This window comes from Rhea pennata, chromosome 1 (genome assembly GCF_028389875.1).
Source record: "Rhea pennata isolate bPtePen1 chromosome 1, bPtePen1.pri, whole genome shotgun sequence".
NCBI classification, from domain to species: Eukaryota; Metazoa; Chordata; class Aves; order Rheiformes; family Rheidae; genus Rhea; species Rhea pennata.
In genome coordinates, this window is record NC_084663.1 from 56,741,967 (window position 1) to 56,756,014 (window position 14,048).

Consider the following 14,048-nt stretch of genomic DNA (forward strand, 5'->3'; position numbering starts at 1 on the left):
AGTCAGTCGCCAGCCTTGGCCACATTCAGGGAGAGAAACTCATTTTCAGTTGTGCTGTAGGTGTGACGTGACATTCAAGAGTGACAGATGCAATAGTGTTAGTAGGAACCCCCTGACAGGAGTCACAGCCTCAATCTCTGCTGCTAAGGTTATTTTTTAAACAATATAAACATAAGAAAGCTCCTGGGAGCAGAAACAGACATAAAGATTTTCTGCTTCCAGGTGAGTTCTGCAGCAGGCTGGGTAGAGAGCTTTTCCCCTTTTTCCAGTTCAGAGAAGGTTGAGTTCTTAGAGCACAGGGGCCTGCTTTGACGAGGTAGGAGACTGCCCTCAGCAAAGGCTGCTTCCTACCTGATGGACTGGGTACTGTAGTGGGAAAAGCAAGTTTGAGCTTCCTCAGGCTCAGGAACTGCATTAGGTTGCCAAACTATGGTTTAGAAGAAAGTTGAAAACATTGCTTTTTTGTGCCCAGTCTTTGAAGGAGAGTGGGGTCTGGGAGAGAATAATGCAAGCAGGAACTGAAAACATTTTTCAGACTGAACTCCAGTTTAACTCCAGCTAAAAAGAAAAAACAATCTAATTTCTGGATCCTGTTCAGGCTTAGATGTAGACTGCACTAGACAGAAGTAGTTCTCAGCATTCCTAGGGGCATATGCTGTGGCAGCAGAAAGCATTAAAACATCAGATAGTAAAGTACACACAGGACATAGGTGACTTCAGGGGTAGGCAGCAGGCCAGTGAGGGCTTTGAAGATCAGGACATTGGGAACTGTAGGCTGAACCTCACAGGAAGCCCTGTAAAGAAGTGGAGGAAGAGTGTGACATGATCTCAGGAACCCATGACACTGAGAAGATGGATTGTCAGAAGAGCTGGCTTGAATGTTTAGTATGATGATTTTACAAGAAAAAAAAAAGCATACTATTAAAAACTACACTCTTTTGCTAAAGTTTTTTTCATTTCTACTTAGGCAAAGGCATTTCCACTGGAGCACAGCAAATGTTGAGTTTACTGCTGCTGGTCCCAAATCAACAGGTATCCCCCTTTTGTGAACTTTTTTTTTTATTATTGTTGGCTATATATTCCCTTCTCCCACCAAATCTCATGTTTATCACTCTATTCCATCATTGTTCTGTTTCCTGCTATTGCTGCATGGCCCCAAAACTGTAAAAAGTGAAAAATATATTTTCCTTTGGGGTGTATAGCACATTTGAATGGTTTGTGCAGCCTCCCCACCCAGGGCCCACAGCTGTGAATTGCTAGAAAAGATACTACGTAGAGAGAAAGGAAAGGAAGCATTGTGGAATCAGTCATGCTGTTGTAACGATCTGCTCAGCATCCCAAAACCTGCCTGACAGTCTTCCTGATGCAGAGCAGAATCAGGGAATCAGGACTTTCCTAACTGTCTTTTCCAATGTCTGTAATCACCTCCACAGAAGCACTCTCTTCACCACTACAGCTCAGGAACGTGAAGCCACAAAATGTGTATGGTGGTTCCTTCTGTTAAAACTATTTTGACCAGAACTGCCTGAGGCAACCTCCCCAGCGAAGCACACTGCTGTCCAAACCCTGCGCTGGCAGGCAAGGCTGGCAGTGTAACAAAGCCACCCCTCCTCCCTGCAGCATGCCGTTCGGGCAGTGGGAAGCTGCTGATCACTCTGCATTCCTCTAGCTTCAAACAGTACCAGGCACCGAGCCTAGCTGAGCCCATCTTTCTGCCCTGTGAGAGAGCTGCAGCTCCTCCTGGCTTTGTTCCACAAGTGCCAGTCCCAGTCAGTTAACCTTCAGTAGGCCCTAACACAAGGCGCAGAGTCAGTCAGACCAGCTGCACTGGATAGCAGATTGCCTGTAAACGTCCCTGGGAAGCCACTCTGACAGACACAAACAGAAGCAGCATCATATTCACATATTTGGAACATCACGTAACTCTTAGAAGGTTGGTACATACATGCACTGAAAGCCTGTAATCCCAGCATGCCAATCACAGATTAAAAACAGACTAACTCCCTGTAACACATTATGATTCATTTGCTATGGTATGAACTAGACTGATCACAGAGATACTGCCCTCCCAGAGGTTCCTCTGTTGTATATCACATCTATCTTAGCACAAGTTCTGGGAAAGATTCTGTGAAAGCTTTGAGTAATAAGAAAGCAACTGAAGGAGAGGTGCTGTTGATGCCTATAATCTGTGCTGCTGTTGTTCAACATACCCAAACATAAAAAGGACATATTTTCAAAGGTATGTCATGCAGCTCCCATAGGTTGCTGCAGTGCAGTGGCATTTCATTCCTTGAATATTTCTTTGATGATTTGGCCTCAAATCTCTACTGCTGCTTCAACCCTTTCAAAATTGGAGATACTGAGTTCTTAGTATGCATACCATTAACAGCAGCAGGCAGAAAGCCAACAAGTTGCCCATTTAATCTCACTGCTGTCTGTAACCTGCCCACGTCAGTTATGGGACTTTGCGATGGGAAATGCAGTTTACTTTTCAACAGCATCTAGGACACTAGAAACTTAAGCCTCGTTCAAACAAAGGCACATTATCTAACAAAGGCTAATTATTCCTGACTTCTAAACAGAATCACATATGAAGAAAAGCTGGACTGCCAAGACCCCTCTCTCAGTGTAAAGGAATGAAAGTGAGGGGTACAAAGAGGCAGATGGTGTATGTGAAGCATGCTTTGTGTAGCATTCCTATTACACACACAGGTTTCTCTTGCACCTGTTGCTTCCACTCAAACACTAAACTATTTAAAGGCATTCTGCAAAAAGAGAGGCGAGAAAGGGTGTGGAGAGTAGAGGAGATGTGGTTCATTCTTTACATCTCTCTTCCCCAATATCTACAAGTCCTTGAGTCTCCTTTATAGGATTAGTTTTCAGCTGCTTTTTCACCTTTAAGGCACTGCAAGTCTTGCCTGGAAGAATCTAAGGTGGCTAGAGAACTGGGAAAATTAGCATCCAAAGGTTCAAAGCATTTTAAGGGTTTTAACAAAGTGAAATGCCCTCAGGACATGTTTCCTGGAGAAGCTGTAAGCTCCATTAAATAAAGTGCTAGGACTTAGGCATCACATATACTAAAATAAACCACAGCCTCCAGCAAGATATGATCAGATGACCAAACCTAATATTCATTGAATGTTTTTTTAAAAAGTCTTTCCCCTTCCTTAAAAACAAAAGGATTAATCCATTTTGGAGCATTTCTTTTCAATAGCAGCAAAAAAAGGTGGTGATGGTATGGGAAACAAAAGTTCAACCTTCTAAGAAGGCAGCCACAACTGAGGTTTACTTCAAGGTGGGAAAATATCTAAAAGAAAGAACATTGGCTTGTATGTCTTTCAATATCCCGTGGAGATGTTGTGGAACTGCTCACATTCTCCTGTTAATCAATCCTGCAGTCTTCCCTGTTCATTCTGTGCAGGGCCTTACAAAGTATGGAAGTAGATCTGTTCCCCACTGTTACCCACAACAATGCAGGGCAAAGAGAGCATAAACCAACAGCAGTTAGCTACCCATGTCTCCAGATGCAATTATGTTCTTCCATAAAGGGGGAAAAAAAAATGAATGCATCAGATGCTGAATGCTCACCAGGAAAACTTTACTCATTTATTACACATCTTGTCCTTTGCAGGATGGTTTGAGCCAAATGAACCTGCTTATTTAAGTATAAAAACCTTCAGAGCCATAGGATATTCTAGAAGTGATGGAATCCTGAGCTCCCTTCCCTCAGAGCAAAGGAAATAATCTTTCCCACCCACTTCTCTGCTCAGCCTGATCAGCACGCTCACTGTTTCAGGGTCTCTGACCCATCTTCTTCAAGGTTCGATTCAACTGTAATTAAAAAAAAAAAAAAAAAACAGCGGTCAGAAAAATACACAACTGACAGACAGTACTGCTCCCCCTCACCCTCCAGCCTTAATCCAACGTTTCTGCTTTTTGCTCTCCAACTCATTTACAAAAGGGCTCTCATGAAGGTGCAGACAGTGAGTGAAGTAGGAAGGGAACTAGTAGAAATCCCTCCTCCTCTCCAAGACAGTAGAGGAAGACCTGGGGACAGGGTACCAACATTTAGCAGAGGAAGAATAACAGGGTAACCCTTAGGTAGGTGAAGCTCATATCCCCATGTCTCAAGATATTGCTGCAGAAACTTCCAGCCTGCAGCAGCCTCTGCTGGGAGAGTAGAACAGTGACAAAGTGTTGTCTCTTGGCTGAGTACAAGGCTGAAGTTGCTGGTGCCCCAGAAACCTTTACAGCCACTTTCTACAGCCTTAATTATGAGGGCAGTAACGTGACTTTGATCCAGTTACTGATAGGAATGCCACACTGCTCCGTCTGACAGCAGAGCCTTGACAAGGGAGCCAGAGACCATATCCGAATCGTGTGGAAAGAGAACCTGACATAGACCAACAGCCAGGAGGTTGTTGGAAGTTGTCTCTCTCTTCACCCACCAAGGGGCTGAGTCTTGCTTCCATTATCAGCACCCTTACATAGTAAAACCCTTCTCCTTCTTCACTGTGGCTCAGCTAGATGAATGTCTCTCATGCAAGAACTTAGCATTCCTCAGAGGCCATGAGCTGCTGCTTAAACAACCTGCCTGTGGTCAGTGCCTGCACAAGGTATTGCCCAGCTGACTGTCTTGCACCACTGTTTCTCCTCCAGGTCCTGCAGAGCCCTAAGCTTCCCCATATGTCTTCTACAGAGCTACACGATTCTCCTGCCCAGATCTCACCTCCTCAAACTTGTGGATCTGGCGGATGAAGAAGTCCCCATAGCGTCGAGCAACCTTTGTATCTGCAATGTGGATCATATCCTGTGGAGGGAACAGCATTAAGTCAGGAGACTGACAGGGCTAGTAGGGAGACAGCAACCCCTGTCAAATGGGAGGAGCAACCAAAGGAGCTTCACTCCAGCCCTGATTCAGCACCAATCACGTGCCTGACCTGTACTAGTTCTAGAGCAACCTCATTCAGTTCCCTTTGGACTGCCTTCCCTTTACCCTTCCCTGTGATGTGTCCCGAATTCACACTGTATTCACTTCTCATGTTCTTAAGTCTCTCCATCTAAGTTCAGCCCTCTTTGCAGCAGTCTGACATGCTTTGTCAAACTTCATCAGCCTTGATTCGTGCTCTGCTTCCTTCTACTAACCGGTAAGAGCAGCACCATCTACTAGGAGAGCTGGATTTGCAGTGCAAGTCAATCAGTCACAGGTCAGTTTGGTTCAGGAGAACAGGGAAGACAAAGCATGAATGAGGCCTTGCAGGAAGAGGTCTGCTCTAAGGACCACAAACCTGGAACAATTAGTCCTCCTTGTCTGGCAGACAGCAAGAAACCTAATGCTGCTATCCTCTTTGAGGAATGAAAACAACATCCTAAAAGACTTTCCTACAGCCTTCTACACTGTTCCGAGCTCTAAGACCAGGCTGGTGACTACATCATATCTTGAGTTTAGGTTCCCAGCAGAGAAGACAGGGCTAAATGCCGCTCCAGTGAAAAATGGAGGCACAACATGGCCAGCTGAGATACCTCATTTGTTAAGTAAAGGAGAGATGTGGTGGAGATCTACAAAGCTGACAATCCCACCTGATACACTGACAGCACAACCTGTCACCCAACTATCATCTCCCGAGAGCAGACAAATGGCTCCCTTAGCCTAGGGAAAGATATTTAGGAACTTTTTATTTTTCCCTTGGGTGCAACGACTGTCATAGCTGCCTATATCTTCCCACCACTGTTCATCTATTGACACTCATATTAAACAGGGCTACAGCTTCATCGTGGGCAGTCAAACCACTTCACATGGCAAAGAAAGGGATGTTTCCCATATACTGTACCCAAACCTGGCGTTACCGCTTCCAGAGCTTCCTGGGTGGAGGTGCAGGCTGGTAAGGGGCACATACTAACCTTGTCAATATAGAAGTCTACCTCAGAGGCAGACTGGAACTCCCCATCCAGGGCGGAGATGCCACTGGTCCACACCAGGTTCTTCATCTTATGCTTGAAAACAAGCAGCTGGATGCGAAACTCCTGCTCTGTGAGGTCCAAGAAGCCAGCCAGCTTGGCCACAGGCATGGTGGTATAGAGCTTGAGGAAGCTACGGATGGTGGAGAGCTGGGCCTGCTGCTGAACCTCATCAGCAAAGACCTTGAGCTGCTGCAGGAAGGGCTCCTTGTGGTAGTTGGGGTGCACGTTGTCATAGTTGGGCACCACAGGAGAGAGGAACTTGGGGCAAGCGTAACTAAAGAGCTCTTCATAGACTTGTGCGTCACCCTTCTGCATGCGCAGCATCTTATCCCCGTATTTCTCTCGCAGCTGCAGATGGATGCTTTCATCTATGCGCATGGGGTACATGGTGAGGGCGATGGCCAAGAGTGCGTGCATCTGCTCGTTCTGCTTGTTTATCTGAGACAGAAAGGAGAAGCTGTTAACTAGTCAATGTGCTCAGGCTTTATGGTGCATGAAAGAGCTGGGAGCTGCATTATTTCAGAGAGAGACCATTTACCCAAAGCCTTGATGGTCCTGATGGTTAAGAGAGACAATGCAAAAAAAACAGCACTTCTGTGCAAAGCAGATGCACAAGTATCAAGGCTATCGTCAGTGAAAAAGAAAAAAAAGAGAGAAAGACAGTGGAGTGAATGAATCCAGAGCTATACAGAATCTGTAAAGGCAGAAGCAAGTTAGACTGCTTTGGTGCAAGAAAGGGCAGAGGATTAGCTGTAACAAAGGCAGATAATTTAACAGCCACATCCTAAACAGACTTGGCAAGGAACAGTTATCAGGAAGACCACTGAGGAAAACACTAGGAAAATCTCAGTGTGGGATGAAATAGACAGCTGAACAGCTAAAATGAACACAGGAAATTTTTGAAGCATTGTGGAATTAGAGATTGTGGGATTTGGCTATGCAAGAAGTTAAAATTTAAATATAAGGATGAAAAGGAGATAGTAGAAGCAAGGGACAAATGAACATCAGAGACAGGTTAGACAGAAAGAGACAGGAGCTTTGCTTTAGTCACACCGAGTTTAAACAGTCTGTGAAGCGTATGACAATGGAAGTAGGCTGAAATGTAGAACTTGACCAGGACTGAATCTGAAGAAACATTGACAAGCTCACTAGCAGCTGATATTCATTAACAAAGTTGCCCAGAGTGAAAGCCCAGATGGAGCAGGAGTAATTGAGCATACATAACAACCAAAGGAATGAGTAGAACAGCCAGGAAAAAAATCGCCACATATGACAAAAGAGGTCATAGGACCCCTAGTCACCATCAGCAGCACAGTCCAGGAAGATAAGGGTAGACTATTAGATGTAGGTTATCAGGTGACAGAGGAGAGACAGGAAAGAAGGCAGCAGCCTTTCTTTCTGGGAAAACCTATACCTTTTCTAGCTCTTACCATCTCGTACTTGTAGGTTGTCCTCTGAAACATGCTCTTCGTCCTCTGGATGTAGAGGAGGATGTTGGCAAAGACACGGATAGCATCCTGGTAACGCCGCATCATAAGGTAGGCAAAGCCCACGTAGTAGTAGGTGGTCACCTGGCACTCAGGCACCCGAGAGTACATGCTCTGAGAAGGATGGATGTTAACAACGCTATGTTAGAGGGGAGATAATCACCTTTGACCTGAACAGCCCGTTACCCAGAAGCCAGCTGCCTCTGCATCCATTCCAGTCCCACAAATAAAGGGAGAAGGTCACTGCAGAATATCTTACCTCCCACCCTTCCCTGCAAAAGCTTCCTCTTTGCGCTTTAGTTGATCATCTCAATTCCTACGTTTTCCAGTTCTAGCTTCTTGCAAGTAGGACTCCTGACCTGTGCCTAAAATTGCTTTGCTCAGTCTTGCTCCCTTTCCCTCTATTTCAGTCTATACCCTGTGCCAGAGAGCACATAGGTGGATCTGTGCCAACCTGTGTTGCAGCTGGACTTTTGATAGCCACTATTATCATAAATCACCCAGCTCTAGGGAGAGCACTTGTAAAGTGAGTGGGCTTAGTAAGAACAAGTGGGTCAAGAATCTTTTAAAGAAAGGAGTCATTAACTAAGATGGGAACAATGTATCCAGTTTGTACTGTGTTATCACTTATGGTTCAATTAATATTCCCCATAAGAAAGTTGTCTCCTGCAAACAAACCTCCTAAAAAGATAGTCATATGTGCAACAACAGCAACACGCATGCAACAAGCCATCATATGGCTTGATTTAAGTGTCAAAGCTCCAGCTGTGTTCAACAAGCACGAGAATGGAACTAGACACTTCTTCCAGCTCCTCCTACAAACAAGTTCCTTACACCTACAACAGCTAAAAACAGCTTGTCAGCTAGAATATTCATTATGGCAATCTTTCAGGAGCATATTTGAATAAAAGCACTTGAGAAATTTCAAAGGAAGGTTTTACAACATGTCTTACTACCTTCTTGTTAAGCTCAATGTTCTCCAGAACTTTGATAGCTTGGTAATAATCCCCCAGTAGAGAGTGCAGACGCAACAGACCAACCAGACTGAAATAACCCAACATCTTGTAGAGGGAGTGGCGACCATATTCTCCAGCCACGCTTTCAGGATCACCTAGAAATAAAGAACCATGATGCTCTCCTCCAAAGGAGCAAGCTCTTTGTTCACAGGAAAAGGGAGCAAGATCTCAAGTGTAACCATCGACACATCTCAAATAACAAGACCAAGATAACCCTCTTCCCAACATATCCACTAAGGGTTTGATCCAGCTCCCAAAGAAAGCCAGAGCTTGGTCAAACCAAAGCAATGCAGAACAGACACCAGTCTTGCCTGCTGTCACCCAGCTACCTCACCTCCACTAGTATAGACCTCCAGCTGTCGATTGATGTTGGACTTGTCCACCAGAGAGTGCAGCACGTTAAGGACACTGTGGACATTCCAGATCTTGGGGTTGGATCGAAGGAAATCAATTTCTTCTTCGGACTTCTTAGCTGTCTTGCAGCGGTATTGGCTGAAGGACTGAAACTATGGGAAAAAGAAAAGAAGATATTTGCTAATGAGAAGCTAGTATGGAAATGTTCATCTACGTGCACCTGGATGATAAGTTGATCATGCAAATGCAGTACAATAAACTACAGGTCACATTAAAGAGTCTTAATTTGAGATCACCTGGCAACCAAGAAGGTAAATATACCAGCATTAAAGGGACTTGCGAAAATTTGATAAAGTGCAGAGACAGTCTGAGGCCAAAAAATAGAACCAAGATGTGAAGGATCTCTAGACAACTAGGCTGGGCAACAGGGCATAAATTTGCTGTCTGATGAGGTAGCAAAGAGAGTCACCAAGTAAATACGATGTATCTGTATATGCACACATCTCTTTCTACATAAGCTTGAGAAGACCGCACTTGAGATACTGTGAGGAATTCCAAGCACCTCTATGATAGAGGTTATAGAGAAGGGAATTTACAGAGGAAAAAAGAGAAAAAAAACATTTAAGATCTAAATTACTGCACTTAGAACAATAAGTGGAAAAATATTCCCTAACATCAAAATCTCAGACTGTGGATTATTTCAAATAAGGACAGTAATCTCTCAGTGCAAGCATAAAGGTCCCAGTGCCTAAGAAATACAAAGCTAGAGTAAAACCATAGAACACAATAGAACTAGTGTGAACAAGTATCTTAATAGGATCTTTATGATTATAGCAGATTTCAGTCAGGTGGCTTTGCAAAACTCAAGCAGAGATGAAGGCGAGTTTAAAAAAAAAACAAAAAAAACCAACAACAAACTAGTATAAATGTCACAAACAAATGTCAATAGCGGCCCAGGGCTCCTCAAACACTGCCCAGTAACTTAAAAAACAGCAAGTCCACAACTGCTTCAGCTACCAGGCAACCTACTAATAATAGTGCCTATCAAAAGTTTATCAACCTATAGTGATATCCTAGCTACAAGAATCACAGAGAAGGGGGAGATGGAAAAATCTAATAGCTCTGACAGACCCCAGGCTTCCCCAAAATGGCCCAGTCATATAGTCATATACCTGGTATATGAATTCATCTATGATATCCCAGAGCCACTGGTTGGGCAGTTCCAGAGGAGCTGGACCATCAGCATCTATAGAAGAACATAAATGTTCTTAATACCTTAAGAACCTTTGTTCATAATACCTTAAGCAAGAATAATAGCTGCAGGCATCAAATGGATGAAGTCTCCAGCAGGGAGATAATATGCAGTTCTGGCTACCTCCATTTTTTAAGTATATTAGTGTAGGGGTATAATCTCTGGAGTGGGACTACTAAGCAGGAGTGACTCTTAGAAGCTGCTCAGATTCTAAAGGGTTATCCTCATTGATCTATTCTCTGTGAGAAGAGCAGCAGGAAGTCAACATTTAAATTTGTCCCAAGGAGAGTCAGCAACTGCAAATAGTTGTGAAATGCTGCAGCAATCTTCTCCTAACTTGCGGCCTCATTTTCTTTATTAATAAAGATAAGTGTTTCCTTTTGCCAACCCTCATTAAAACAGGAAGCGATATAAGTTTATTTTAGAAGTATTTCAGAAAGTCCTGAAAGTATTTAGATTTTTTGTGATTTTTAAAAGCATAGATGTTAAGTGCTCTTCCTTCAACAATCTCAAAAATACAGAAACTTCACAGGCTGCTTCCCCTATACGCTCTATAACTGAACGTGTTCTAGTTCTTTTTCAACCCCCTCTTCATCCTGCACACTCTTCCTCTCCAAAATTCACAAACTGGAAATGAATTGCAGCAACTCACTGAGGATGTAGTTGAAGAGATTGCAATAATTGTAATAGGACTCAAATCTCTGCTCCAGAGTGGGCCCCCCCTGCAATGAGAAGTCAATACAATCTGTTTAGTTTCAGACAGCAGAAATGAATTCATGGGCAACAGCATATGAAGGACAGATAACAATCACATCAGTAGATGTTTTTTTCCAGTAATATTAGAGCCAATATCTCGATGTTCAACCAGGCCCACAAGCACCACGCAAGAAACCTGAGATTTTATCACTCTTGCCCAGTACAAAAGTTCTGACTTTCCATGTGCAGGCTGCTTTTCCTAATACATACAACCAAGCATTCAAACTTCCGGCAACTGGGATGCCTCATTTTTCCTTGTCCTCCTCACTGCTGTACAGACTCAAGAACTTATTACTACCCTTCACAGTTTTCCAGCCTTCTGCCCTCACGAGAAGCCTTAACAAATCTTGACAATTCTGCTTCTAGTCAACAGCTCCAAACTCTTTGAAAGACAAGTAAACATGTTAAGGAATCACGCTTTCGAGAGTCATCTTCCTTTTTTTCACCTGGAGACACTCGAGGGCAGTCTGAGAACTCTTAACACATAGCTCCAGAATCCAGTCTTTCCTGTTAAAGCCTGGCTTGGACTCAGGTTAACAGAGCAGCCTTTTTGAAGTCTCCATTTCTCCATCCTCCAGTCCATAGCAAAACTGCAGTTATCACTCACCTAACCCATAGATCACACACCTGTTCAGCTTCTTTCCTCAAACAACCATGAACTACTTTGATTTTCCCCCCAAATTCAAGTTAGCTTTAAAAAAATAGCTTTTTTAAAAAAGCATTAATGTTTTTTTTTCATTTTTTGTTTCAGTTTTTAAGACTTATTACTGCTTGAGTGGCCAAGTTTCCCTCTCCAAAAGGCACACTGAAGCCGTATGTTTTTTTACTCACAAATAACATAGCCTCCTCTTGTGACACCCTGGCTCACCCACCTGCTACTTTGACGTACAAATAAAAAGCCACAAAATGACACACACAATCTGATCTATGGGTCTCGCAATTATAGCTCTATCAAGAAGAAAATTCACTTATCTTCCAATTTTTCTTTCTTCCTTAACTCACTAACGACAACATTTGGTGTCAGTGACATAAAACTTTCATATAATCGCCTCCTCAAAATACAGACCAGATTTTCTTATTTGTATAAACTATCATGGAGCACTACACGCTTTACAACCAAGATTCAGGAGACACATAACACATCCCAGAAAGATGGTTGTCTTGCTTTTCAATAATGAGTGAATTCTTACTAAATTAACAAAATGCAAGTTTAGGCTTCCCTAAAAACAACTTGACAATACAGCTCATAATTTCGTTTTGCAAAAATTATAGAATCACTGATGCTGCAGTAGCAGTTAGGTTTGGCAAGTTTTATGGTAAAGAGAAGGCAGCTTATAACCATTAGGCAATCAAAAGACAAACACTCACGCTGACTTTGGCATAGATGTGTCTATAATACAGCTCCTTATATAGGATCAGGAAAACAGCATCTGGAAAACACAATAGAACTGGACATCAGCAAGGCACAAGGCCTAGGCAACTAGATATCTCAAATACACTGGTGGCATTCCTACTGCCACACTAGGAAGGAAAGGCATGAAAGGACACTTCTTTCAGTTCTGATTTCTTGCTAAATATCTATTTAAGAAGCTGACATGGTAACAAAATTCGCCAGATCAGAAAGCAGCAACACTGTACACCTATCTGCTCTCTCATATATCAAATATGATTTATCTTGCTTCTTCATTTAAAAAATAAAAAGAAAGGAAAATACTTACCATTTCCAACCTGTGGGGCTATAGCTTCTGCCTCTGGCCATGGAGTATTCTTAAAAAACCTTTCAGTCAGCTTTGTCCAGCTACAAGATGAACACATGGTATTAGAAATCATTTATCAGAGATAGAGATTACAACATGGAAGACTTGGACTTGATGAAAGAACTTCATCTCCTTTTAGTAAGTCATTGAAGCAAAGAATGATAACCTAAGCAGCTAAAGCCTTTAGTTTATCCCTAAAGCACAGAACTGTCATATACATTACTCCCATATACTCTTTATGGTAAGGTAACACAGATACAAGAAGGGGGGGGGGAATATCTGTAGAAAACATACAACAATGCCACGGTAAAGGCTTCCTGAATACTGGCTAGATAGGGCTAGTAGGGTCACTTTTTGCTGCCTGCCCCTTAGAAACACGGCAGATATTCTCTCTTAGATACATCACTATTCACCTAGACTTATGCTAGGCTAATGGCCTAAAAGTACATATTCTTTCTCAGAAGCAAATCAAAGCTCAGGTCATGTTTTTCTTGGGTTAAAACAACATGTCAATGCTCTCTTGAAGAATGGGCTTGCTCTTGACACAGTTTAAAAGGACCCCTCCCTGTGAGAAGGATGTTTTTGTACCTGTTCTCATAGATATCCTGGATCTCATAAACTTTCTGGTCAATGACGTCGCTGGAAACGCGGCTGGCCTGGAGCTCGTACACCTTCTGGTCAATGAGATCCGAGACGGTTTTGTGAAAATACTGAATGAAGTTCTTGATCACCTCGGGGATCACCTGGTAGGTCTGCTGCTCGTACTGGCGCTCGTAGGCCAGGTCCTGCTTCGGGTCTCCTGAGGGGAGAGAAGCACAGTGAGGAGGCGGCGCCTGCCCAGCCCGGGCCCGCGGCCTCGCCGAGCAGCCGGCAGGCCCCGCGTGGGCCGCCCCTCACCCGTGTGCATGTCATAGTCGTTGGAGTAGGCGTAGGGGTCGTAGGCGGCCTGTGGGGAGAGAGAAAGAGAGGAAAGCGAGTGAGCGCGGGGAGCCCGGGCCGCGCGCCGCGCCGCGCCGCGCAGGCCCCCGCCGCCCACCTCCGTGTCGTAGTCCTCCCCCGGGTAGGCCATGGCGCGCGGGCCGGCAGCAGTGCGGCGCGGCGCAGAAAGGGCTCCGGGCGGCAACACGGGCCCGGCCGGAAGGGGCGGCTATAGAGGAGGAAAGGAGCTTCGGCCCCGACCCCACGGAGCGGCTGCATCGCTGCGCCTTCCCATTGGCTGAAAGAGCCGCCTATCCTCAGCTTTGCGAGCTGCGGTTGGCTGGGAGTTGCCTCCGGCCAGCCCCCTCTCTCTGATTGGAAAATATGCCTGCCCGTCAGTCCGTCCTGCTCGCGGGCTCCAATCTCATCTTCCTTCAACTCGTCGCCTTCTCCCTCCCCATTGGCTGTGCCAGCCGGGGAACGGTGCCTCCCATTGGCTGAGTGGGCGCACTCTGCGTACCCCGCCCCGCTGCCATAGCGACGAGCC

The 14,048-nt window shown here is 44.4% G+C and overlaps 1 protein-coding gene and 1 long non-coding RNA gene across 2 annotated transcripts in view; one reads left to right on the forward strand and one right to left on the reverse strand.

The window, feature by feature from the left end:
• The window catches only part of LOC134147271 (uncharacterized), a 13,034-nt gene extending 1,795 nt beyond the window's left edge, over positions 1-11,239 (forward strand). The window contains exons 3-4 of the long non-coding RNA XR_009959978.1: positions 968-1,032; positions 4,660-11,239. This is a non-coding gene — a long non-coding RNA (uncharacterized LOC134147271). The remainder of the gene's footprint in view (positions 1-967; positions 1,033-4,659) is intronic.
• Positions 3,582-13,731, reverse strand: EIF3L (eukaryotic translation initiation factor 3 subunit L). Its single transcript, XM_062588247.1, has 13 exons — positions 13,620-13,731; positions 13,481-13,529; positions 13,172-13,382; positions 12,545-12,624; positions 12,195-12,256; positions 10,723-10,792; positions 9,991-10,064; positions 8,799-8,970; positions 8,405-8,559; positions 7,392-7,562; positions 5,902-6,399; positions 4,730-4,810; positions 3,582-3,831 (listed from the first exon to the last, which is right to left on the reverse strand). The coding sequence occupies exons 1-13, from the start codon at positions 13,650-13,652 to the stop codon at positions 3,793-3,795; spliced, it is 1,695 nt and encodes a 564-aa protein (XP_062444231.1). The 5' UTR covers positions 13,653-13,731; the 3' UTR covers positions 3,582-3,792.
• Between the last annotated feature and the right edge of the window lie 317 nt (positions 13,732-14,048).